The sequence below is a fragment of the Phyllostomus hastatus genome, unplaced genomic scaffold, assembly GCF_019186645.2.
Source record: "Phyllostomus hastatus isolate PE091 unplaced genomic scaffold, TTU_PhHast_1.1 phas_contig_86, whole genome shotgun sequence".
Lineage (NCBI taxonomy): Eukaryota > Metazoa > Chordata > Mammalia > Chiroptera > Phyllostomidae > Phyllostomus > Phyllostomus hastatus.
The window spans coordinates 14,316,419-14,343,036 of record NW_025333977.1 but is presented as its reverse complement, the minus strand read 5'-3'; the positions used below and the strand labels follow the sequence as shown (position 1 = coordinate 14,343,036).

Sequence of the window (26,618 nt, the reverse complement as noted above, 5' to 3'; positions counted from 1 at the left end):
AAAAAAATCAAATATAGAAATCTGACCTCAAGTAGCTGGGAAAATGGGCCAAAAAAACGCCAAAACGAAAACTTAAAAAACCGACCCAACACACAGGGTGAGGTCTGCCCAGAATCCAAGTAAAGGTGATAGTATTATGAAAAAAAAAATACTCGAGGATTTAAAGGATATCTTTTGTTAAACGTGTAGTCAGATGACAAAATGCATTAGGTGCACATATCAGAAAATCAATTCGAAAGAACACTCACCGAGAGGAGAGGCTTGGCTTCCCACTCCTGCTGCAGCTGGTGTAGATTCCCGGGCCATCATCAAAGAAGCTCCCGAGTGCCAGCTTCTGTCGGATAGATTCTCTCTCATTCTTCTGTGCCTAAAATTTCAGGAAAATAAAAAATGCCGATAAGCGGGCAGACAACATCACAACCGCGGGCGGTCTAACTGTGAAGTTTCTTTGTACTGTAACATGAGATGAAAAATAAATACATAGGTCACAGTCAAGGGCACTGGAATTATTAAAAGCTGGACGTAAACCAGTCTCTCCTGGTTCCACCTCTGCAAGCGGTTTCAAGCCCCCAGAGTCCTTTCCAATCCTCAGTCTGGGAAATCACCTCTTGAGGTACGAAACAATCTTCACCAGGACAGAACTGGACTTCTTGGAGCTATAACCTTTCTTCTCACCTGCTCAACAGGACAGAGGAAAGCTGTGGAGGGCAAGCATTTTGTCCTACATCAAACTGCTTTGATCCCAAAGCTGGCCTTTCCCTGAATGCTGTCTTTCTCTTCCTTGTATCATCCCTTCAGCCCACTTTCTCTATGGCAAGGATAGGAGTTCATTCAACCCACACGCACTGAAGCTCGATGAGGTGGCAGATGCCACACTATGACGCTGGAACAGAGCCCTGGATAGACAGACGTAGCCTCTGCTGCCACCAGGCTCTCCGTCTTGATGGGGACTATTGTTTCTGTTCAAGAGTTGTAACGACCTTACCAGGTTTAGAATATGAGAGGCCCACCATATTGCCTGAGATAGCTAGAGGATTCTAATTGAACCCATCTGTTTCATATTTTGAAGGGAAGGCAGGTCGGCGTGCATAGGAAAGGATCTGGTAAATGACACTACTGAGATAATTTGGGTATGTTTACAACACTCGGTGTCCCATAAAAGTCCCATAAAAATTCACCATGCTGAACTTTTAAACCCTTTAAACAACAGGAGAGAAGATTATGAATGATTTCCTTAGTTAAAAATAAAACAGCTACGAAAACAAACAAGGTTCGAAACCTCCAGGTTCATCCTGCGGTGAGGAGGTTTTGGATTGCTGTTGCGTGGTGAGGATGAAGGCTGTGAGAAGCATCGTTTTACGCTCTGAGCCGGGGGCTGAAGACTATGCTGAGCAAATCAGGTTACAAAACCCAGCTCACGTGACTGGGTGTGGCTCCAGAAGGCACGATGGCTCCTGGGTCTTCCAGTAGGAGGTTCTGCTCCCACCAGAACCCAGAAGTTACAGTGAAAGGTCTGAGTCTCACTGTGTCACAGGGGCAGAATGCAGCTGTTGGAAGGTGGGCTGAACAATGGCTTCATTTCACCCCCAAGTGCAGGGTGGTGTACTGTAGGTTACAGCTGCTCTACCATAATAGTTACTAGTCACACGTAGCTATCTGCATTCAAATGAAAAATTAATTAAAATACAGTTTCATTTCCTCAGCCACTCTAGCTGCATCTGAAGAGCTCCCACAGCCACAGGTGGACATCACAGACTAAATATGTGACACAGCAGTACCGCTACACCACGGGCTCCCAGCTGCCAGCTTCAACAGGCTGCATTGGAATTTCCAGTAGAGACTAAAATTCACATTCCCATTGCTTCCCAGCCTGCTGGCTGAGACCATGTGTGAAACACACATCCCTATGCTCTAGGACCAGATATTTAGTTTCAGTAGGTTTGAGAATTTCTAATTCAAGGAAAGCTCATTTCTATTCTCCTTTTCTATAACGTTATTTAATCTTTGGACACTAGAAGCATTTTTGAACTTTCACACTTAGCAAGTATATTTATCTGTCTGTCTGTCTGTCTGTCTGTTTGTGTATCTATTCATGCATCCCCCCATTTGGGGATGTACTAAGAAGGGTTTCCAACCTATGGCCCATGGGCCGCATGCAGCCCAGGATGGCTGTGAATGTGGCCCAACACAAAATCATAAATGTAATTAAAACACTATCAGACTTTTTTGTGTGATTCCGTGTTGCAATGTATTTAATGTGGGGTCCAAGACAATTCTTCTTGCAGTGTGGCCCAGAGACACCAAAAGGTTGGACACCTCTGTAAGGAAACTGTCATACTAAAAGATATTTGCGTGTGCTATTATCATTTATAAGAAATATATATTTGGTCATTCACATGACCTCATATATGTGTTTTTCTCCCACAGTCCCTGACTTATACCTCCTAAAACTCTTGCAATTTTGTTAAGTGATGAGAAGGATACAGGTTGTCTACTGTTATGTGAATGAGGTGACTTTTTGGAAAGCACCTGAGGATGGGGGCTGGTTGCCAGGAGCCCCAGCTGTGTGACCACAGGGTTGGAACTTTCAGTCTCACCCCCCAGCTCTGGGGGTAGGGTGTGGAGAGCTTCCAGACTGGTGATCACATGGAGATGTGGGGACACTGGGGCACCTGGAGAGGGCGCTGAAGCTCTGTGTCCCTTCCCACACCCCATGCCCTCTGTCTCTCTTCATCTGGCTCTTCCTGAGTCATATCCCTTTCCGGTAAGCCAGTATTCTAGTAAGTAGCACGTTTCTCTGAGTCCTGTGAGCCATTCTGGCACATTAATTCAACCCAAGGAGGGGGTTGTGGGAACATTTGATTTAGAGCTAGTCGGTCAACAGCCTGGCTTTGCACTTGGCATTCTGAGTTGGAGGGGGTCATTGGAACATCCAGTCTCTAGCTGGCTGCTGACAAGCACAGGTAAGATCCTGGCTTGCGACTAGCACCTGCCATGTGAGGTGTCTTGTAGGACTGAACCCTTACCCTGTGGAATCTGAGGGTATCTCTGGGCACACAGTGTCAGAACTGAGTTGAGTTCTTGGACACCTTGCTCATGCCCAGAACTGTTTGTTGGGGTGTGTGTGTGTGGGCAGTGGGGGGATTCACCCATGTTGGAATTGGGTCTGGGAACCCTAATTTAGTGTATAATGTAGCCACAAAGTGAAAGACTTTTTACAGTTACAGATGTGATGCTGGTTTCATACTGTTTACTGGGCTAGCACAGCACTGAGCCCTGAGAAAGTAACCATGAGGCTGACGAGGAAGCAAGAATGCCTTTCACTTCATAAGCACTCGTAACGGCACTGCTGGGAGCCTGAAGTAAAGAAACCCACTCCCCCAAACAAGGCAGGGCTGGCACTCGGGATGGTCCTGCCAAAACAGAACCACATCACTTGACATCTTTATTTAAAATAAATTCATTTCAAAATCCCCTAAATCTGCCATGCAGATTGACTGTGGTCAGCGAGCCTATTTCTCGATCCATACAGTGGACGGAAGAGATGCTCACACGATGTCCTCTAGTCAGAAAACTGTTGGATGGAACCGGGTACCCAAACATAAAATCAACAGATAGCAATGGGGGGTGTGAAGGACTCATGTTCGACAATACGCTAGTGTCCAACCCTGGCCTGGGGTCGGGAAGAGGTCTTATCTGAAGAAAGCCCCCATTCCAGGCGTGACTGCGTGATTTCATCCTTGATTGCATGCCCATCTTATCTGATTTACTTGGTACACTAGAGCTGTAGGCGTTGGAGAAGGCCTTAAAAACAATCTATGCATTAACTACAACTCTTTATACCTGACTACCTCGTTACCAGTTCAAAGAGGACTTTATACACACAACCTTCCCCCTTCTCTTTCTCTGGGTCCCACTGAACACACCAAGAAAAGTGTAAAGCATATGAATGTCACCTATGACCCCACCACTTCAACACAGGTCACCGCGAACATTTTGCTATCTTTCCTTCTAGTTATTTATCTTATGTGTGCCCCTCTTTCTTATGCTAAAATTGAGATCCCATTGCTTATTGAATTGAGAATTTCTCTCATTTCAATAAAAATTCTTTCAAAACAATTTTTAAAGGCTGTCTATCATGCTATCCTATGTTAGCCATTTAGGCTGCATCCAATTAAAAATAAAGTTAGCATTTTTACATACATCCCCGCCCACACATCTGATCACTTCCTCGGGGTCCGTTCCTGGAAGGGGAAGTACCAGATCAGCTGGGTGTGAACATTTGCTGAGCTCCCAACACATTCTGTCGCGTTCCTCTAACGAAAGCTGTTCCGATTTCCATGCCCACCAGCAACGGAGAGAGTGCAGCTTTCCCTACATCCTGACTTACACTGAGCATGTTCACTAAAAAAAAAACAACCCCCCAAAACTGCTGTTGTTTTAGATTTGATAGGCAAAAAGTAGTGTTCTTTTTAATTTTAATTTCTTTGACTACCAGCGAGATTACATATTTAAATATTTTTTAATTACTGTACCTGCTTTTCTCTGAATTTATCTACTCCACTCCCAGCTTTGCTTCTCTTTCTTTAAAGGTCTGAGAGTTTTGAAAATTTTATATTGAGAGTATTAGTCCTTCTGAGGTTTAAGTTGAATTATTGTGTCGTTTTAAGTCTACTGCTAGTTTCCTCTGTCCCGTCTTCGATGGTTTTGTGCTTGTCTGTGCTTTGAAAGCCCTCCCAGTCCAGAGGACAAGTATCTCACTTGACATCGAAGGACTAAATGAGAGACCTCACATAAACTCCTCAGCAGCAGTCCCGGGTCCAGGCTAACGTGAGTCTCCCATAAACGGTAACTGCTTTGGCCCATCCTCCAGCAATTCCTGCCTTGAAGTGAGGAAATGGAGCACAATGAGAGGTTACCCCACTGGTGTAGAGGAGCTAGGATTCAAGCCCATCTTTCTGCTCCTCCACACCGACCAGGAAGGTCCAGGCTAATAATGGACAGCATGTTGGGGGGACAATGTGAGACTCACAGAGTTAGGGACCTTCGCCTCTCCTGAGATGGACGTGATGCTCACTCCCTGAGGACAGGAGGCTGCCCTGGACCGCAGCGCCTACACCGAGGCCTCGTGGTCACCAGACACTCACGGTGCGAACACCTTCTCGGTGGAGCCGCTCTGACACCGCTTCTCACCTGGACACCACCGCTCCATCTTCCTTTGGGAACAGGTGCGATTCCCAACCTTTCGAGTGGTTGTGATTCAATCGACCAGTAAACAGTTTTTCTTTTAAAATGCACTGGTTGAAACCTCATTGTCTTTTGGTTGCCTGTACATGTAAAGTGTGTGCATGTGGGGTTTCAAAGTACATTTGTTTCTGATTCGGAAGGAGGGTCTGAGAGAGTGCATTTTGAACGTGCAGGGCAATTATGTCCTTCAGCCTCCGAAGCCCAGAGATGCCCCAGGGTGAGGGGCAGTGAAGAGGGAGAGGCTGGCTCAAAACTACGCTGTTTGGCCATGTTATGACAAGTGGAGCCCAGTCTGCTCCTAAAACGGCCCCGGGAAATACCCTCATCAAACAAAAGTAAAACATCTGAAGTCGATGCTGCCAGTGAAAGGGCGGTGGAGGAGGAGTGGCTCATCGTCACCGGAGACAGAAAAGCAGTGCGAGACCGAGATGAGAGCAGAAACGCGCTTAGAAATGCACCATTGTCCAGTCGCCGGCGGTTTTTGTCTTCACCTGTCGCTGAATTCCCCACTGCCACCCCTTGTGCCCAGGCAGATAATGCTCACAATGGCTTTCAAGGGCCCCTGGTGAGCCACTATCTCAGAACACAGGCTGCGGGTTCCCCAAACTTGACAGGGCAGAGAGGTGTTAGGTAAAGCAATAAAAGCAAAAGGTTCTGCCTGGGTAGATAGCGTCCATCTCCAAATCTAGTATGTTCCCAAGTCCCTTTCATACTTTCTGTAGGACGTGGCGTGTGCTCGTCCCTTACACAGTGATTCTGTTCCCGAGTCCCCCACTCCGGTCCTGCCTTTGTCTCAGGTCCAGTTCACCTCGTGCTAAGCAGCACTGGGGTGACTCTGGTCTCTGAGGCAGGGCCACCTCGTCTTTCACACGCTAATCTGCATGTGAATTTACAGACAGAATGTTGAGTGCCTTCTGTGTTCTAAAATTTATTGAATTCACAAACTGTTATTTCTGTGGGGACAGCTGCGGGGCCGCCAGGTTTCCTGGGAATGTCCTTCAGGAAATACTATCCTAAACCTAAAGCCAGCTGGTGCGCAGGACACAGCAAACAGCTGCTTCCTTCCGGCTGCTGTGCAGATGACGAAACCCGTGCAGCCGGAAAGGGCCTGTCTGCCCAAGAGGAAGGGGCCCTTAAACTCCCCAATGGAGGAAGATGTGTAGAGAAGCTGGGCCTAGAGAATCAGGGTCCCAAGGGATGCACACGCAGGGAAGTGCTGTGGGACTAAAGGCAGAGGTGGCTTTGGAGACACAATGCCCTGGGCCTGGACGGGATTTGCTGTGGGGAGGGGAACAGGAGGAAGGAGACCGCTTCCCCCCCATTTCCTATCTCCCATCTCTTCCCTGCGTTAATCTTCCCCTCCTCCCCAGCGCCATTTGTTTCTTACTTTTACTGGTTATTAGATGTACTTGCTTTATAATGCTAACTGTCTCAGTACTCCATTCACTCCGAATCCTGGGAGACAGCACTTCTAGCCCTCTCCTTTCCCGTGCTGCTACATTGTTACCTGGTCGATGTTTCTCACACATCAGGGTGCATATGAATGACCAGGGGCCACACTTTCCACCAACAGGGAACAGTGTGCCATTGAGGAAAATCTTCCTAAGGACTGGGGCCGCATTATTCCAGAAGCTGAATGCCCGGGTCTCCCACGGCCCACACAGGAACTCAGGGAGCCAGGAGGTTGCTGTGACACAGGTGTGTCAAGTGGAGAACTGCACAGGTGGGCAGACACACGGAGTGGCGCTCTCCCTGTCACACGTTTTCAAAACCAGTTGCTCTCAAACTTGATTATTCATGAGAACCACTGGAGGGCTTGTGCAACAACATAAACTATGTTTCTGATTCAGAAGGAAGGTCTGAGGAGGGGCTGAGACAGTGCATTTCAAACAAGTTCCCAGATGCTGCTGGTTCAGACCCTTGGAGAACCAAGGCTTTGACCAGCGGAACAGATCAAGCAGCTGGACAAAACAGAGTTGGTTCTTCTTGAAGTGAGCACAGATCTGTTCCATGTGGAACGGCCAGACTCTGCATCCAGGTGGATTTCATTGGCAGCCGTCTGGCCTCTGCCAAGGCTTTGCCAGGATGCCTGTTTTGAAGCAATTAATGATCCCCTGGCTTCAGCGCAATCTATTGCCTAGTGATATCTGGCACCACCGTCATTAGCAGCATGCGCTGGGGAACGCAACTGGGATTCTGAGCTCCCTGTGGAGAAGTGCTCTTCCTGCGGGAACGTGGGGGTCACTCTCACTTCTCTGCATAGCCTGTAGGAAAGGCGGCTCTCCTCTTAGAATCAGAGGCAGCGTTCCGCTGTGGAGGAGTCCTTTTAAATGTCAGGAGCCAGAAGTACAGAATGTACTTGTTTGTTGGGCAAATTTTCTTTAAAACTAAAACTAAAACTCAAAAATACCAGTGGTACTTTCTAATTATTTTCTCACTGAAACAAACACGGGTTTGTCACAAGATGAAAATATAAAACAGCATTTTGTAGGAAAATAAATTATACACTTTTGAATGGCACATGTATTAACTATTTGTATGGTGCAGATTATTCCAAGTTCTTGCATCTTATTTCATCCCCTGGGAAGATTTTGATTATTAGTGAACATGTAAGTTAAATAACCTAGAATTTTTCCACTCTGTCACTGAATGCGTATTAAGTCTGGACTCCGGCTTTTCAGTTTGCATTTCTGACGGTTCCCATTTCAGGCACACTAACCAGGCCAGAAAGGCTTTCTGAGAGGCTGTTGAAACCTTTTAACTTTGCATTCTTGAACCAATGTGCCTAACAAGGTCCTCTGGGCTCAATGTTGGGCCGGACTGTTGGGCAATACTGAGAACTTGCTCAGCATCAGTGCTCATGGGAGACCGGGCCTTGGACACCTGAAGTCCAGGAGAAGCATCCAAGGGAAAAGACTCTAGAACATGATTTACTCGCGAGCTGCCTGACACCAGAAGTGCTGGGATGCCGGTCCGGAGAACAGAGAGGTCTGCTTGCTGTTACTAGTTACCCCTGAGGATGGTGTGGTCTGTTGACTGCATCCCCTGTCCTCACGCTACAGGGATGATGTACACAGAGGCAACTGCTGTTGCACAGAGCCCCTAACACTCGGATACTCTAATCATTAAAGGCCAGAGCAAAGGCATTTAACGAACATCTAATCTGGGGCTGAAGTTTCAGCACCCACTTACTGGCCGAATGGGAACTTGGTGAAGGCAGAGGAGCTCAAGGTGCAGTCCACAAAGACAACTAAAGTAGAAGTGTTGCAACATCCAGTCCTAAAGGGACACTGGTGACAACTCAAGTTTTCCTTCCTATGTCCCAAAGGAAGCGGCGTGTCCCAAGCGTGAACTGTGGGGAGCATCTTGGGCTCCTTCTGGTTCTCCAATGACTGCCTACAGAGACTGCTCTCTCACACAGCACACCGATCTGGGAGTTCTATTTTTAACAGGTGCCATTTCAAAGGTCTGCAGAACTATCACAGTCATTCAGTGTCACCACCAGAACGCAGCAGTCTGAAATGCCTCCTGCACGGCTATGAAGCAGCCAAACCTCAACCAACTGCCAGAACCCGGTGCCTCCAATTTCCCATGTCGGGGGGGTGGAGGGAACACAGGACCTACGAGAGCTGAGCATAGTCATGTGACCAGAAAGGAGAGTGGGAGGCCGGGGCAGGGAAATGGAGGTCAAGGCGACTCAAGTTCACATCCTGACTTTGATGCTTCCTAGTGCAGGTTACAGAAACTCTTGACACCCCAGTTTCTTTTTGTGAAAAAGAGGATACTACTGCCTATCTTTCAGGTTGTACTAAGGATTAAATGCAACGTTATATAGAAAATGGTTGGCATGATACCTGGCCCAGCAAGAAACTCATTAAATGGTGGCTGTTAATATTAAAGGTAGGGGCAGGGTAAGCTGGTGAGAAGAGTGAAGAAGGAACTAAAGATGGTCAGAAACATCCAGAGCTGGCAAATCCATAAAGACGGAAAACAGATACGGAAAACAGATTAATGATCATATGGGGAGGGGAGCACTAGGAGTAACTGCAGAGAGATACAGTGTTTCTTTGGGGGTAATGAAAATACCCTGGAATTATAGTAGCAGTTTGTACAACCTTATAAATACACTGAAGCCCATCAAAATTGGAAAGGGCGAATTTTATGGTATGTGAATTCAATCTCATAATTATGGTGTATGAATTATATTTCAATTGAAAAATAAAGCACACACTTTTTTTTGTATGTGTGTGGCTTATTTTCTTTTACTGAGATACAATTCATATACCATGTATCCAGAAAATCTACTCACTTGGAACCCACTCCCCGACCGTGCGGTGAACTGAGGTGCACCAACGGGGTGATGTGATGGGAAGGACTCTCCAGGAGGAGCCAAGGCTTCACATTTCTATCGTCTAGGACCAGGCAGGCCAATCCCTCCCTTGGAAGAAAAGAAGACCCTGGCTCAGAAAGCAGAAGAGACTGTCCCCAGGTGGCCAGAGTGGGGCTGGGCTCCAGGGCTCAGTACTCTAGCGGAGTCCGACCAGCGCATTCAGCCCTTCTAGGCAGGAAGACGTGAGGGTTAATGGAGGTCGATGGCTGCTTTTCCTCGGTAATTGAGTGGGGAGGGCAGAGCGCTCGTCTGGAATGGCAGCTGGCATTCTGTGTTCCTGTTTATTGCAGTTTATCTCCAGCAGTCATTCCCATTCACCTTTTAAAAAAAACATGAGGCGCAGCTGTGGCTTCACTTTAAATATTGTTCCTTCCAGCCTTTTAATTTTTTTTCACAGGCTCCTCCCTAATCTTTCACTATAATTGGATGCACGACACTGGAGACAGCACCTCGGAGGAACAAAGCAGGGCCTTCCAGTCCATGCACCACACATGGCCGCCCGCAGCTCCTTTCTCTGCGAGGAGCAGCCTAGGAGCAGAGGGCAAGGCCCCCTTCCCTGGGTTTGCTCTGTTCTGGGACACAGAGGGAGCCAGGTTCTGCCGAATTCCACGCTAAATGTCCTTGATTTCCTTTCTCTCCACCAGTGAAATCTGGGACTTTCCGGGCTCTGAGATGACACAGGGTGCATGTTTTCTAGGTTCACATGAGCTACCTGCACGTTTCCAGGCAGCACCATCCACATCAGCTTATTTGTCTGTGTTCTCCATCCCCCCCGCCCCCCCACCCCCGCCCCATTCAGACTGTAAGCTCCTTGAGGGAAGCCCAGTCTCCCTGGCCTGGAATGCAATGCTGGGGACATCAGAGGGTTCTTGTTAAGTGATGGCAGGAGGGATCAGGACATTGACTTGCTCGGCGCTTGGTCCTGAGGACACTCAGGTGTGTACATGGGTCTTTACCAGAGGGCCAGAGGTTGTTCGGGGCGAGGCAAGGCAATGACAGACTGAACACACACACCTCCGATTCCACCAAGGTGCAGGCTTTCCTTCCCAAATACTAAGATCTGAGTTCTGTTGAGCACAGTGTCACTACCACTGAATTAACCAGCAGTCCTTAATGAGGACTCTTTCTCTCCATCAGGGCCTTCCCCAAGGAAAAGGAACAGATGCATACTCTTTCCTTTCCTTTGCCCGGGTGGAATCTAATTTTCGTGATTGGAAAGTGACCTTTCCCCTGAAGGCTGTTTGCCTGACTTCATAACAACCTTGTAAAATAATCCCTATACGCATGTGGTATTTATTAGTACAACTGGTACAGGGAATTCTATCGTATCCAGGCAGGGGTATGCCAATTTTCCAATTGCTTTTGATGACTGACCTCATAGTCAGAGGAGGTGAAAGAAGAAATTATTAAAACTCTTTGTATTTTAAACATTTACTTGAAAATATCTATTTGTGTAGGTGTTTTATACATACATACTTTTACAGTGATATGTGCATGCAACTTATGAAAAAATATATGTATATTAGAGGCATGGGCTCAAAAACATTATACTTGATGGGTTCAAGGTCAAGAGAGCCTGCAGACCATTGCTTTATGGCACTCCATTTAATTTTCTACTTAGTCAACCCAACAGTGAAATGAAAACATTCAAGGAAAAAACTTAGAAAAAGACGATTCCAAATAGGAAAAGTGATTTTTACACTAGGCAATTCTTTTCCTGTCCCTTGTATTTTGAAGAAAGCATATGTCACCCTGTCTCACTAGTCGTTCTTAAGGAAATTATGACTAGTATTTCTTAGTATAATGAAGGCTTCATAGTAAACATGATATGCATACATTTGAAAGCACTTGCCTGAGAAAGGCAGTTAAAAAGCTGAAACGACAAGAGAACAACTCTCATGTGTAGGGTCCAGGGCAATACGAACTGACCCCTGGCATCCCAGTCACCCAGAAGTCTCATCTAGCGCTCTTCATACTGGCCTATCGGACACGGTGTCTCCTGAAACCACATTCCACTGCCTCAGTTAGATAATGGGTTACACAATGCATCTCTGTACTGGTGTTGTTGATGTTTTAAAGCTACTGGAGCCTTTCAAGTCCATGGCTTTAGTCAGTGGTGTATCAGGTTGCCGCGTATCATCGCTCACTCATTGCAGGCATCTGGGCTCTCTTAGGTTCTGAGTGGTGTGAAACTGCAGTGGTCATTACTTTATTGTTATTGCATGAGAAGTGGTACATCTTCCATTTTTCCTCAGTGCAATCTGACCTGCACTTTTCTAGCTGAAAAACAGTGTGACGGCCTTTGGCACAGAACATAGCAGGGAGAAGAACTGTGTGCTTGTTCTTCTGGGTTGGGTACGTGACCCACTCTGACTGCTGAGTGTCCCGGTGTCTTTTGCACACCCGCTTCCGGGAGGAGGGGACAGCTGAGAGGTGTTAGGGTTTCAGGACTCGGTGCACTGGTCACCTCGAGCGCTGATTCCCTCTTTGGGGATTGCAAGGGACAAAACACATGCAGGGCAACGTGGCAGGTCGTTTAAATCTCTTTTACGTACGTGTTTAAGCTTCAGTTTCTGGAGAAAGAATATAAATTATGGTGGACTGTTCTGAGAAACACAGTATATACTTAAAACAGCCCCTCTACGCACACACAATTATGTATGTTAAGATACAGACCACCATACTTTACAGTATTAGATGTAAGAATTTATCTGGATAGAAGCGTCTTTCTGTATCTCACTCTGGGGGGACAAGTTAGTGACAGTTTTGATCAAATAAAAATATGGCAGCAAGTTTTACTGTTTGAGGAATCTGTGATAACTGATATTTGCCTCTGAAGCAAAAGAGGTTTTCCTTTCCAGGTCCATGGCACGCCCAAGGGCCGTTGTTTTTCCTCCTGCTCTGTGCTGTGACCTGCATTTGACTTATGGGAAATAATAAGGGGGAAGCACATAGTACGTGTTCAGCCCTCTGTGGACAGGCAAGCATATACTTGTCGTTTAATTTCATGACCTCGCCCATATAACTGCAGCTATTTTTACTTGGGTCTCTTATTACCAGACAATTACCATATAAAACATTCTAAAAATATATTTACTGACTTTCAAAAGAAAAGACAAGCAGAGAATTAGTAGACACTATATCAATGTTCTAAAACCCCACACTTCTCTTAGTAAAACTTAATATTTTTCATGGTTAAAAAAGTCAAAATTAGAAAGGTTAAACACTCTAGTAATTTTTAATTGTGGGTGAACTGTTAACGTGTCAGTAATCTCAAAAATTCTTCCTTTACATAAAAAGCCTGCCTAGCAACTAAATGCATAGTAGAATTTTTCAACTTCAGAATAACAACACGTGTATTCCAGTTACTGATAAAATATACTAATGAATACAAGCTGGGGAAAGCAGAAAGGAGAACTCTCCCAGCTTAATGTATTCAATTCTGTGCATTTCAGCCTCCCCGAATGTATTATGGCAAGGGCCACTGAGTGTGGAATTTGGCCACTTCTCAAGGGTGATCTCTCTCCCAGTCAGAAAAATGGTCCAATTGTTCACAAACAAAAGAACTCTCCCCCCTTACCTTCTTATAATTCCCCTCCACGTCCAATGGGGATTCTTGACTGATGATGTCATCCATTCCATCACTGTCCAAATTCATCCTTTAACTCTTTAGAATTTCACTTGAGAAAGAACCTCTCATGAATTCTGATAGGCTGGTGTGCCTGTGGCTCAGGACCCTGACCACTGCTCATGCTGACGTGGGGAGCCAGCTAAGAGTCTGTGCCCAGCTGAGCGTGTCCTTGTCCTGCTCTGTCTCAGAGACACCGCCCTGACTGGCCTCCCTGGTCTGTCCTGTGCTCTGGCACAGGGGCAGCTGCCGTTGTCCGAGGCTCACTCTGCACTGACACTCGGTTTGGTGCAGGTCCAGCCTCCCTAACATCTGCTGTCACTTTCCCCTGAATGATCCTCCGTGGGTTCCTTTCCACGGCACTTTTCCTGCCCCCAGTCAAGGAAGAGCGGATCCAACTCGCCAACTCCCCAGGTCAAGGCTGACCATGGCCAGGAGCTCTGTGAGGAAACCAGCAACCTCATTCTGAACCCAGGGTAGAGTGGATGGGATAAAAATAGCTGCAAAATCCCAGCCTCACAGACTTCACCAGTGAGTTAAAAGCCGGGTGTCCCATGACAAAATAAAAACAGTATAATTTAAAGGCTAACCTGTAGGACAGATGTTTGCTGTTTCCTTTTCCCCTAACCTATCATTTCTTAGAATCAGATGTAAATGTCTGATTTTGTGTGAGAAGCCCCAGCACAAACTGAAATTTATTTCTGACACAGAGAAGGACCCCTCCACCCCAGGATCAGTGCTTTGTTCTATTAATATAGTCAGGAGAATAAGGCCCATCAACTTTTCTTTAAAATTCAGCCAGTGGCAGGCTTTTTCACAAAAGACAACGTTCCTTGCGGCTGCCCTCTTTACCCTTTTCCCAGGGCCTTTGGTTTCGTTTACGGGCTTTACACACGGAGGAGGCCAAGGCCCACAGCTGGAGGATGTTTGGGTGCGAGAAGCAGACAAACAACACACAAACACACACTTATCATTCCTGCCTGACTACCCCCATGCAGTAAAAAATATACCCACTATTTATTTCAAAGAAATAAAGTCCCTGTTTGCGGGAGAAGTGGGCCAGAGAGCTCACAGGGCCAGCCCCGTCTGACACGGCCATCTCACACTGACTCGCTCAGACAGAAAGCGGCAGACGTACCAGTCAGTATGGTTTCCAATATGAACTCCTGACCAAGTTCAATGCTCTTAAGGACACACTAATAAAGCAAAAATGCCACTCAAGGTAGCCTTTTGGCATCTGAACCTCTGCTGACATGCTAAAATTCTGTTGTCAATTTTTCTCCACATTTTTTTTTAAAGTCAGTTTGTTCAAGACTTGTGGCTGGCATGTGTCCCAACATAGCCGAGTGCAGCTCTCCTTTTGTAAGGCAAATACCTTCCCCTGGCAGCTCCTGACCCAACTCCAAATCCTCCCTGAATTCCACCCCTTGACCCCACCACCACCTCCGTTCCCAAGAGAACGACTTATCCATTCGCCAGACAGTATGATAAATTGTATGTTGTGAGCCACACTTGCACTTGGGCAGGGCTTCTCCTTAGCAGAGATACCCCTTGTCTTACTCTCTTCCAGACCCCGGGCCCTTCATGCTAAGCCAGGCTCCCACTGTCTGCAGGCAAGGGACCCCAAACACCTGCCAGGGCTGTGCGGCAATGCTGGGCACCCTCCCAAATGAGGGCGTTTGTTCCCAACACCAGAGAATTATCCAAGGCTAAGGCTCTGGGGTCAGAATGAAGTATCTCTCCCATAAAGGATCCTGGGCATATTAAATCCTGCCTAAGGTGGTTACTTGAAATGAAGTAAGCATACATCTTTTGTGCCAGGCACTTTACACACGGGTCTTACACATGTCTTCAATCCTCAGAGTAACCCCTTGGAGCAGATACTATTATCAGTTACATTTTATAGCTGAGTGAGAGCTCAGTGAGGTTAAGTGACTTGCCCAGAGTGTGGCTACTTGCGAACAGTCAGCCAAGAACTTGAACCTGGTCCCCTGCTTCTGTGGCCCACATCCTATCCATACATGGGCGTGCCAGACCGCCTCCCACCGCTGCCTTGGTAAGGAACGGTTGCACACACTAAAATAATCAGGCACAGCTTTTACAAATTAGGGTTCCATACAGGAGAATTCTGGCAGCCCTCCTCCGACAGTATCACGTACTGACTTTAAACCCCACATCTGGAATGCCCAGCATGTGGCACCGGCGTCCCCTGCCAGTTAGGCCTCGGGAGATGACGTGAGAGCTCCGTCTCGGATGATCACCACCTAACATGCTGCACAATCAGGGCCCCTGCGGCTTCTTTCCTACCGCTACATGGTTTCAAGGCTTTTTCTACGGGGGCGAGGGTTTGAGTTTTCCATTGTGCTGCCCCTGCAGCATCCAGACGATGCCTTACACACGTGAAGAGCTGTTGAATAAACACAAGAACATGGGAGAAATGTATGTGTTGCTTAAAATACTTCCTCTAAATGCTGTCCATGGTAGGAAATAGTAGTTCATATTACTGCTTTTCAACTGAAGTTTTCAAAGATAAAACTGGGTCTGCTCTGGTTGAAAGAGCAGGGAGGTACCGTGAATTTCAGACTCTGGCCTTGGTTAGCATCCCAGTCCACTTAGCAATCGACAAATCAAGAGCTCACTTAAGTGAAATTTTAAACATTTAGAGATTACACGACTAAGTAAGATACATAACACTATAAGCCTAATTATCATTGTTTTACTTTAATTTTTAACAGGGTGAGCTTAAATACACAGTTAAAATGACTGAGCTCTCATTATTAGCCACGTACATGTACACACATATTTAAATGAATACACTGACTGTAGACATACATACACAAACACACACGTAACACTGTAATAATATGTTATCTTTTGGGGAAGGGCCCCTCAAAATCCAAGATGAAATTTCCCAGCCAAACAGCAGCAGCAAGGATGTGCGCTAAGAGAGTGCTGAGCACCATTCTCCTCCTCCACCCGCTACGCCTTTTCTCCTAAGTGATTCTCTAATGAGCACTATATAGAGACAAGTGAGAGGATACCCATCCCCTCCTGAAACATGGATGCAAAAGCCTGCAGGGGTCCCCAGTGGAGATGAATTTCTGTGCACTTCCCTGAAGAGAGCTCGGCCCACAGACAGGCTCGCTGCCCAGACCCCTTCCAGAAGAAGGTGCAGCCCTGCAGTCTGGACGGCTTGTACCAGCTTTATGTACGAGATAATCTCCGATCTTGTGGCCTGATCTTTGATGTACGTTCTGGAGTTTTACTGCCCTCTGACGAGAGCATACACACTACCTGGGAGCTTATCGGAAACGAAAACTCTGAGGTCCCGCCCCAGCCCTACCGAATCGGAAAACAGATTTTTAAAAGAGCTCCAGGATTTTGGAATGCACCTTCAATTTTAGAAGCACAGCTCCAGACCTTGGCAAACATTCATCATAAGCCATTAGCCTTCTATTTTGGATCATATTTCTGGGTTTGGTGGTAAGACCATGACTTCACATGTTTGGGATCAACACAGTCATCGTCACTTCCGAGAGGTCCCAATGGATACAGGAAAGGGAATAAACCAAGCACCGCACTGGAGACAGATGTGTGGTGATTTCTCAGGAGCTCTGCACACGCACTAGGGGGTAAGGGCTGCTCATGTCCCTTCCGCAGAGTTTTCTCTGGTTCCTTCCCCACCACCACCCTCTCTCCAAAATGAACTGTGCTGGCCTAATGTGGGCCCAGATACTAATGCTACTAATGCAACCTCCCTGAGGTTGAAAGGGCCTCTTCTCTGCCCACCCACCCACCCACCCACCGGCCCCTCCGCCCCCTCCTGAAATTCAAGGCCTGGAACTGCGAGCTTCAGCTTCCTGTCAAGCCCTGACCTGAACTGCAAGGTGCATTGATCATGTGAGCTAATGCTTTTAAATGATCATTATCGAGCACTAGTGGAAATTATTGACTCTGAGGACACTCACCACATTACTGGGAAATTACTTATGCATTGTCAGAAGATTTTCCGATTCACAGATGGGAAGGCTCGTTCATCCAGACTCACCCTTCAGCAACCTACTGTCTCCGCGGCATCCATCCAAATTCCACGTGCTAAACAAACTGATACTTGAGTTGTAATCTTTGTCCAAAGTAATTATTTCTTTTTTGGTTCTGTGCGAAGTTCATTTAAATTTGCTTTGCCTTTCAATTAAGGTACTCGGATAGCTACATACACCATGAAAATATGCAGGCAACATTTAAGTAAACTTTTCAGTGTATGTTAGAAAATTAAAATAATGGCTTTGGGAGTGTCGGGTAGAGGAAGCGGAAGTCTTGGGAGTAGACAGAGAGCCAAACATTCACCCCTATCAAAACGACTGAGGTCCACAGACATACATCTTTCTGCCCAGTGAAGATCCGAGTACAAGAAACTCAACTGTGGTCACTTTGGTGGCCGTGGCTGCGCTCCCGAGTGGGCCCAGCATTGATATCCTCCCTACATTTCTCTGAGTTCTTAGCATTCTTTCCCCATTAATGGCTCTCCTATGCCGATTGTCACTAGGCCTTTTTCATAGTAGTTTTCTTCTGAATTAAAGCAGTTTTGTCCAAGTACTTTCTATTTCAGGAAGCTTGGTAATTTCTGAGGCTTCTAGTTAGTGCACAGGAGAATACTAAGTACACCAAAATGTCTAATTTTTCCCTGGCATAGAGGATATGAATAAGTAACAGGGAATGGCTGTATTAACATTGAGCTTCTTATGAAATCGTGATTAGTTACCCAAGACTGTGTGTGCGTGTGTGTGAGTGTGAGTCTCTGCTCTCTGGAAATCATGAATGCTCCCTATGCACCAGAGAGGTGTTTCCACTTCCTGCCCTGCCCCCCCACCTTCCTTCCAGGAGAAAATACTAGATGTTTGGCTGAAAATTGGTGTTGCATATTTATTTCTTAAGGTCACTTGGTTTGTGAATGATGGTGTTTGGGGCACCAAGTGCTTCTTTAAATAGAAATGTTTGTGCTTCTACTAAATTTCTATTTCAGACAAGGTGCATAATGTAGTTGTATTGAGATTTTTTTTTTTGTTTGTATTCATTTTGTTTGGGCCCTTACCGCTGTTCTTCCTTTGTGTTAAAAGATATAAATTAGATTTTTAGATATCTTTCTGGGCTAAAAACAAGTGTAGAATTATATATCGAGAATTAGGTTCTTAATTTTTAAGGTGATAGTTAGGTTACTGCCTCTTCAAAAAAACACAGCGCATCTCAACAAGGCAAAAATGCAACTGTAACCAGGCAAAACAATGAAAACAAAGTATTCTTCAGTACTACTGAAAAATACTTTGGAAAAAATGTTTCCAGTAAAAAAAAATTGATCGAATAAGACAGAAAATTGTTTCAATGAACTTAAAAGCCTGTATCAAATAGTGCACTAAAACGCTTTGAAATTCCGTTTTCCATCAAGCCAGTATATTTTTCCCTGCTGTGGGTGAAACCAGGCTTAAATTAGGTGGAATCCTAAATGAATTCAAATTTGATACCTTGTTTTCTCCTTCACAGGAAGAAGTTGGGAAAGGAACCTCACTTGGCCTGGTGTCAAGAGGGAGAGGATATATTTCCTTTCCTTTGTTAACCATTAAATAACCCACTGGAATCTGGCATGAAGGCTGTTTACTACCTTCTTCAAAACATGTTGATGCGCTACTTAAATCGATAAACTCCTTAGTATTTCAGAACAGCATAGGCCATCTTTTATTTTATGTGCTGGGTATGACACTTTCATTAGGCTGAAACATTTTGCCCAAGAAAAAGTTGTTTCAGGAGGCAGTAAAGTTACCTCTGTATGGTAAAAAGATTTATTACAACTTTGCAAAATTCAATAGGTCAAGGAAGGCAGCTTGGATACAGTGCTTGCCTCAATCTACCACAGATATTTTGAAAAAGTGCTTGGGGACAGACCATGAGGTTCACCTCACCCTGGGAAAATTCCTGGGTCAAGAATTAGTAGGTACAGAGGTGTATTTTTAATCATTGCCTCTGGGAAGGCTGGGAAGGCTGGGACTGTCTCACTCATTTTATTCCTTAGACTATACCCCCACCCTCATTTTGGCAGACAGGGTGTTTGAAGTGCTGGCAACTGGCCAGAAGGCTGACAAGCTAGGTACCTGGACTGTAGGGGCATAGTCACCAACTCCCTGCTGCAGTGCACAGGTCTGAGCTTCTCTGTGGTATTACGATGGGAAATCCTGATCCTAGGAACTCAGAACATCACCCGCTGCAGCAAATGCAATTCAATGCTACAAACGTTTATGGAACACATACTCCATGTACAGGGCCAGACGTAAAAAGGAGGCTCCTGTCTTCAGGAAGCGTGCTGTGGAACGGGGGAGACAGACTTATACACCACCAGCTGAGAATGGGCTCCAGCAGGGGTAAACCCAAACTGCACTGAGAACTTTTGACTGGGGACGGGAGGGGAAAGTTTCCTGACATTTGAGCCTTGAAAGCTGCCTCAGCCTGAGACAGGTTGAAGCAGGTGCAGTGTGAGGAGGAGACATTCCAGGCTGAGGCACCAAAGCAGAGAAACAGAAGTGACCGCAATGTGGGGCAGGAGTGTCGCGTCACGGGGGAGGGGAGTTTCTGCCCAGGGGCCAGGTCATGGTTAGGCCTCAGAGGCCACGCAAAGTGGGACAGGAGGGATCCTAAGGAAAACGGGGACCCGTTATAGATTCCGACCGTGCGTCCTCAAGACCTGGTGTGCATGCGACGAAGAGTCTCTTCAAGCTCCCAAGGGAGGAAAGAGATGAGAGTCAATCACCTATCACTTTACTTTGTTTTCTTCCCAGTCTCCATTCCCACAGTAGCAAGAATGCGAGGGCGTGATCTGTATCGGAGGTGGTCGTTCAGAGAATTTCAGCGACAGAAAGAAAGGGATGAAAGCCCGTCATTGTTTTTATACACGCTTGAATCCAGAAAAAACCAACTGCTGGGAAAGAGGGAAACTATTTGGGAGCTTTGAAGCAGAATGGACCCTCTGACCTAAACTTGTGCTGTCGAGTTAACGCGACCTCAAAGCTCCCTATCAGAGGATAAAAATGTGGCCCCTCGAAGGCTGCCAGGCCTGCAGCTCTGGGCGAGATTCTTTCCTGAAGAGGCTGGCTTCCTCCCAAGTCTGGAAAATGGAGGTCGACAGCTCCTCCAGCTCCTAGCACGGCTACCAGAGAAAATGACAACACACACCTCGGTAACCTCTTCGCTAATGTAAATCCTGAGAGAGAAAAGTACACGAAGGTGATGACTACATGAGACCCTTTAAACACAAAACCGCCACCAGAACTTCTGCCCAAGAATCTCTCTGATCACCCTCCGTGGGCGGATCACTGGTCCGTGGATTAAGCTGTTCTAAGCACAGGGTGTGCAAAACACCTGCAACAGAGGTTCTCCCGCATCGTAAAACTTTCTTTTTCAAAAAAAAAAAAATCATCTATTTGGAAAAGCAATATACAAGAATCAAGGACAGTTCCCTCTATCAGCAACAAACAACTGAGAAATAAGCGGTGCGTGGTGCTCCTGGGCTGCTTCACAGTCTTCCCCCAGCCCCCGCTGGGCACCAGAAGGAGGAAGGAGCGCTTAATTCACGGTAATTCACTGACTTGTTTATGCAGAAAGGTGGCCTCCAACCCTTGGAGACCTGCCAAAGGGGGACCTGCCAACTCCCATGCCAGGGTGTTGACTAGGAAAAATCCCATTTCACAGATGAGAAAAGTAAGAAGAAATAAGGGGCTAATGTGACCCCCAGGGAAAACCTGCAGGTTAATGGTGGGTGTCGAGGGAGGGAGCACATTGGAGAAAGTCGCCCTAGTGGCTATCAAAACACGAGAAACCACGATGCAATAGTGTTTTATACAGAGTAGGCGTATCCACCCAGATTTCCTGAGGGTTTTTTCCCTAAACACTGGGAAAGCTGATGGCCCCTGCCCTCCTGGAGCTTCCGTGGAGCGAGGGAGACAGAACACACACACATGCATGTGTGCTCTGATAGAGGGTAATGAATGCCGAGTATAAACACGAATTACAGAAGTGAGAGAGAGAGATACTGGGACAGAACTGGGGAGCTGGCAGTTGACACAGGGAGACTAGTGAGGGCCTCCTCAAGAAGGTAACACATGAGCGAAGACCTGCAGAAGGGGAGAAGGAGCTCTGGGGGACACTCACAGGATGCCCAGGTGTGTGTGAATTTCTGATAAACAGTGAACAATTTGCTAGTATAAGCATGTCTCAAACACTGCAGATCACTTGCTAAACCTGGCACCCCTACGCAGGGAAGCATATGCCAGGTAGCAGGGACAGGACAGCTGGTGAGAGGAGAGTGGAGGGAAGGGGAATGCGGGAGAGGAGTCCAAGGGGAAACAGGGCCCCCAGGAGGCCCAGTCTTTTATGCTGAGGAGAATTTTGAGAGGGGTCACACGCTCTGACTTAGGTTTTAAAAGACTGTTCAAGGGCAAGAGTGGCAAGACCAATGAGGAAGCGATTACTGCCATAATGACGAGGATGACGATGATAACATAATGATAACACACTTCTAGGTATGCACCAAAATGAGCAGGCAATTTTGGGTGGAATGGCTCCTGAAGCCCCATTCATGGACTCTCCATTAGGAAATGTTGGTGTACATTTATGAGGAAAGAAATCAGTCCTACGGATAAATTCTATCTACTCACTAACAATGCTAATATGCCCTCATCCAAAAAGGGGAAGTTTGTTTCTGAAAAACATCAGGCTGTCGATAAGTCCCGAGTGCCCATGATAACATCAAGCCAAGGACTTCGAGAAACCGCCCTTTCTGAATCCACTCTCGTGTGGGGTCAGCTGGGTTCCAAAACTAAGGTGTCTAAGTAGGACTGAGACTCAGTTTCCAGGTGAGCGTTTTGTTTTTGCTGAGCTGTGGATAAAGGGAGAGATTTTCAAAAGAATATACAGATAAAGGTAGTTCTATACACAACCCATGGAGATGCAGAATCTATCGACTATGATTATGTGCCTGATACACTTAATTTTATTGTGAAAATAAGCCACAAACACTTCAGAACTATTGAGCACACAATGACAGTGCTACATGCTGTAGTTTATATAAAATAAATTCACTTTGTCCTCCTTTGGAAAAGGCAGTAGGCTAACAAAATCCCTCCCCTCCAGATGCAATTGCTGACATTTGACCAATTTTTGACCTATAAAAATGGTGATTTCATGTTCACCCTAATGAAAAAATATAGGAAATAATCTTGGAGTACCTTGCCTTTCGAAAATTAAATTACATAGTTTCTCTGAAATGAGAGAAGAAAAATTATCTTAATTATGACAGTCATTTAATCGCCTGGAGCCGTGCCAGGAGCGGGCTCGCTCTGCAGAGACGTCGACAGGCTTCGCTCCCCAGCTCTGTATTACGTGGGAGTGAGTTCTCAGTGGTCCCCCCCACATCCTGACCCCCTTCCCTTGGGAAGAATTTCTGTGAAGCACAAATCTTGATATTTGGGATCTACAGACCTAAACTACTACAAAATGCAATACTGTAAAACAAGCCTACAATGACGAAATTGCAATGATGAAGCAGGGAAAAAAGTGTGTAAATACATTATACAGACACATTCTATTTACCTTAGAAAAACCACTGCCCTCACTCTTGTGAAATGTATTATCCTGCCTGCATACATTTGCCCCTGTGAAATCTGACCTTAGGAGAAACACCTGCTCGTCTCAGGTAACCTACCTCACACAAGGAAGAGGCATTGTTAAGTTAGAGAACTGGTCTCTCAGAGCTTCCAAAGTCGGTCAGTTGAGTAATACCCCAGTATGAACTATCCAGGACTCGGACTAGCCGTGCCTGCTGATGCAAGCAGCAATTTCTCAGAACGTTCTTGCTGTCTGTTTACAATGAAGATACTTGCAATGTTGCCTCGACAGTTGAAATCGCAGGAAAGAGTTATTAACACTCTAAACTGGTCTTTTGAAATCAGCTCAGTGTTTAATTCAAAACTCCAGACAGCAAATTAGCATATAGATGAATATGTATTCTAAAACATTTTCTATTTGGAGTTTTTTATGCATGTTGGTTGGCACCTTAATTCTTATTTACTAACCGTTTAGAACAATATATTAATACAAATAAGTTTGGAAAGACATAAAAGTGCAACTTTAAATGTCAAGTTCACGCTGGCTGATTTTTGAAAATTTCTAAGATCATCCATTACTTCCTATTTACATAATTTCCTTAAGGACAATCCTAAAAACTGGACGTGAAGCAACTCCCATGCAATGAGCAATTATCATATTCCTCGATGTGGTCTATGTGACATTCTGACCAGATTTTCCTCCTCTGAAGCCCCTTAAATTCAATTACAGCTCAAAACAGTTCCTCTTATTTGCAGACATACAGAATATGCAAAGCACAGATCACCTCAGAGGATTTCACATACGCTTTAAAGGCCAAGGAAGCAGTGTTTTCTGCTCCATTAGTCCCCAGAAACCCTAATTACAATTCAGATACTGTATGCCATGAAGGCCGGGAGTGGAGGATGGCAAAATCCCTTGAAAATCCGGAAAGAGGCAACCTGCTGCTTTGGAAGAGGAAGGCCTTTCCTCCCAGAGGATGCCGGCCTCACAATCAGGCTTTAAATCTTACCTGATACGAACAGTTGTCCTGATGTACCATCTCAGTGCATCCTACGGCGCAGACCCCAAAGCAGGACTGCTCAGCGAGGAGGCTGCGGAGGGAACGCGGAGCATCCGCAGGCGGAGAGAACGCCCTGGGAAGGCAGGGGCTCCCCGCAGATTAAAATGGATGCTGTTTCGCAGATCAACCTGCGCAGTGGCTCTGCCTGTGCCGGGAAGCGCGCAGCGCGCCGAGCTGCTCTCCTCGGAAACCAGCAGTGAGGCTTGCAAACATGGAGCTAGGACCGGGCTGGGGGAGGGGGCGCGCTCATCACTGGCACAATCAGCCAATTATATTATAGGCACAAAGAAAAGGATCAGTCTGGGGCTGGTGTGACCTTCTGGTGCTTTATGAAGGCAGTTAACTGATGTGGAAACATTCTAGTCCTCATTAAAGGGAAAAAGGCCAGGGAGGGAGAGGGAGAGAGACGGAGCCAAATCAATGTTGCAGTTGAACATTTCTGACCCCCATCATCACCCTTCCTGCCCATAGATGCTGCTCGGATGGTGCTTATAAACAAGAGGCCTCCGGGCTCAGTTCAGAACTTTTAATGTGAGAAAGGGAAAATGGCCCATTCTGAACACTGACACCGAAAGGGTGTCTTCTGTGCTGAGTTTTTGAAGTGTTTGCCAACTTTATAACTACAAGAAGGATCTTCATTCTTTAAAATATTATTTTGTAATTCTTTTGATTCCCCACTGATTTTTGGCTCTTCCTTGCTTTTTAAGTCAAAGAGAAATAAGGTGACATAATTATTCCTATACTGTTTGGTTTTTTTTTTTGGCAGGGGGAGGAAAGCTTAGTAAAGTCAGTATAATTCATTCATTTTATGGAACTAAAACTGAACTGCAGTTTTATAAAAAGACTTTGTGTGTGTGTGTGTGCGCGTGTGTGCACGCCCGCGCGCATATCTATCTAATCTACATACCAACGCTGTGACTTGAATAGACACCCCCATCATAACACAAATGATCCTAGAAACCACCCACTGTACTTAACAGGCAACAATGGAAAAAATTTTGGACTTACAGACAGTAATTGAAGGAAATACAAGTTGGACCATACATGTTTCTGAGGATAAAAGGATCCAATTTCTGAACTGCTTCTGGTCTTCCTAGGGTTTTAGGGTTTATCACAAGAAACAACCAGGCCTGCAGATTTTTTAATCTAATTTAATGACAGAAAATTAAGAAAATAAACACAATAAAATTTCCGTATCTATTTTCCCAGTTGCCACAGGCAATTTTTTTGGTTGTTTCTTAATAAACTGGCCCTGAGCACTTACTGGTACTCTGTAAAAATGTGACTGAATTTAAACCATCAATTAAAAGAAATTTAATAGGGATATTATTTTTAATCTATGTTAATATATCCATTAATTTATCTTCTCAAAAACTCTTATTAATAACCAACAGTCTTCATTATGCTACTGATAAAGCAAAATAAGTGCTTTTTGCCTGAGGAATGAAATCTACATGTTTGACATGTTTTTGTATCAAGTGCTATCTTAATGAATGGTGAGCGTTTGTGTTAGGAATATTGGGTGATATGTTTTTAATTGTATAACAACGTCTCTGCTGCTTGGAAGGACAAAAACCGGTTGTCATAAATATTGTTAATGTTTGCTATTTGAGGTTCAAACAGGAGGAACGTTTGCCCCCTCAGTGCAGGAGGCCGGCCTACATCATGAGTCTTCTCAGACACAGGATGAAGAAGCGAGGAGAGAAACTGCCCAAGGAAAGGAAACAACAGGCAACCCATCCCCAGCCCAGCCTCCCACCTCCTGCACTGAGTAATGCACGCGGGACAGAGAGAGACGTCTGTGTGGAGCGGCTTGTCACGCAACCACTTGGATGAAGGTTCTGGAATCCTAACTATGTGCAAGGAAAAGCAGGCCAACGTGAAAGCTTCTTTTGCAAGGTAGCAAATAAGATGAAATGGAAATCTTATGCCTAATGTAAAAGGCATAATCCCCAACGTTCCAAGACAGAACAGCTCCGACTTCAAAGGCTGTTCAAGCTTTACTCAAATTACTACTCTGACAATCTATGACCTTAAGACTCAGGAACACGCTTTCAAAAGCTGTACAAGACCACTTCCTGGACTCTGTTCTCTTCTGAAAACTGGAGGCTCTGGGATATGTTACATAAGCTCCTGAAGACATTTATCATGTGCTGTTAAAAAAAAAAAGCTTAAACATGATCCCACTCTTCACAGTTGCTGTTCCATAAATAGTGGAAGTGACTCAGAGGTGGCGCTGGGGAGAACAGATTTCTGACAATTGTATCCCAAATCCTGTCAGAAAATCTTCTCAAGTGGTATAAACAGCATTGAAAAGAAAAAAAGAAAAAAGAGAAATACATCAAGCAAGCTTCCTTTTATAGTCATTCATTAGAAAGGACTTTGTGTTACAATTTAAACTGTGATTTGCTAATACAAAAAATGTTAAACAGAAACCAGCTATTCTGAGAACATTTAAGCTAGAAAATTTATCAAACGTTTGTTATTTATGAACTAAGTGATATTGATCAGCTGTTTCGGTATGGGCTACGGAGCACGGAGGCTTTTTTCTTCCCAAGTCCTGACAGCTTCCTTTCCCGTAAAAAGTATTTGGTCTCAGGTTTGGGTGGGACCTCAAGAGATACACTGTTATTTCCCAAATAGGG

General features: G+C 45.6%; 1 protein-coding gene across 4 annotated transcripts in view; it reads right to left on the bottom strand.

The window, feature by feature from the left end:
* The window catches only part of SCHIP1 (schwannomin interacting protein 1), a 125,769-nt gene that overhangs the window by 28,950 nt on the left and 70,201 nt on the right, over nucleotides 1–26,618 (bottom strand). For 2 of the 4 annotated variants that reach the window (XM_045851595.1, XM_045851594.1), the window contains one exon: nucleotides 249–367. In XM_045851595.1, the coding sequence (XP_045707551.1) occupies nucleotides 249–367 (119 nt within the window). Of the gene's footprint in view, nucleotides 1–248; nucleotides 368–13,217; nucleotides 13,709–23,922; nucleotides 24,172–26,618 lie in introns of those variants that run through there. The other 2 variants (XM_045851598.1, XM_045851597.1) reach the window with 2 other exon arrangements.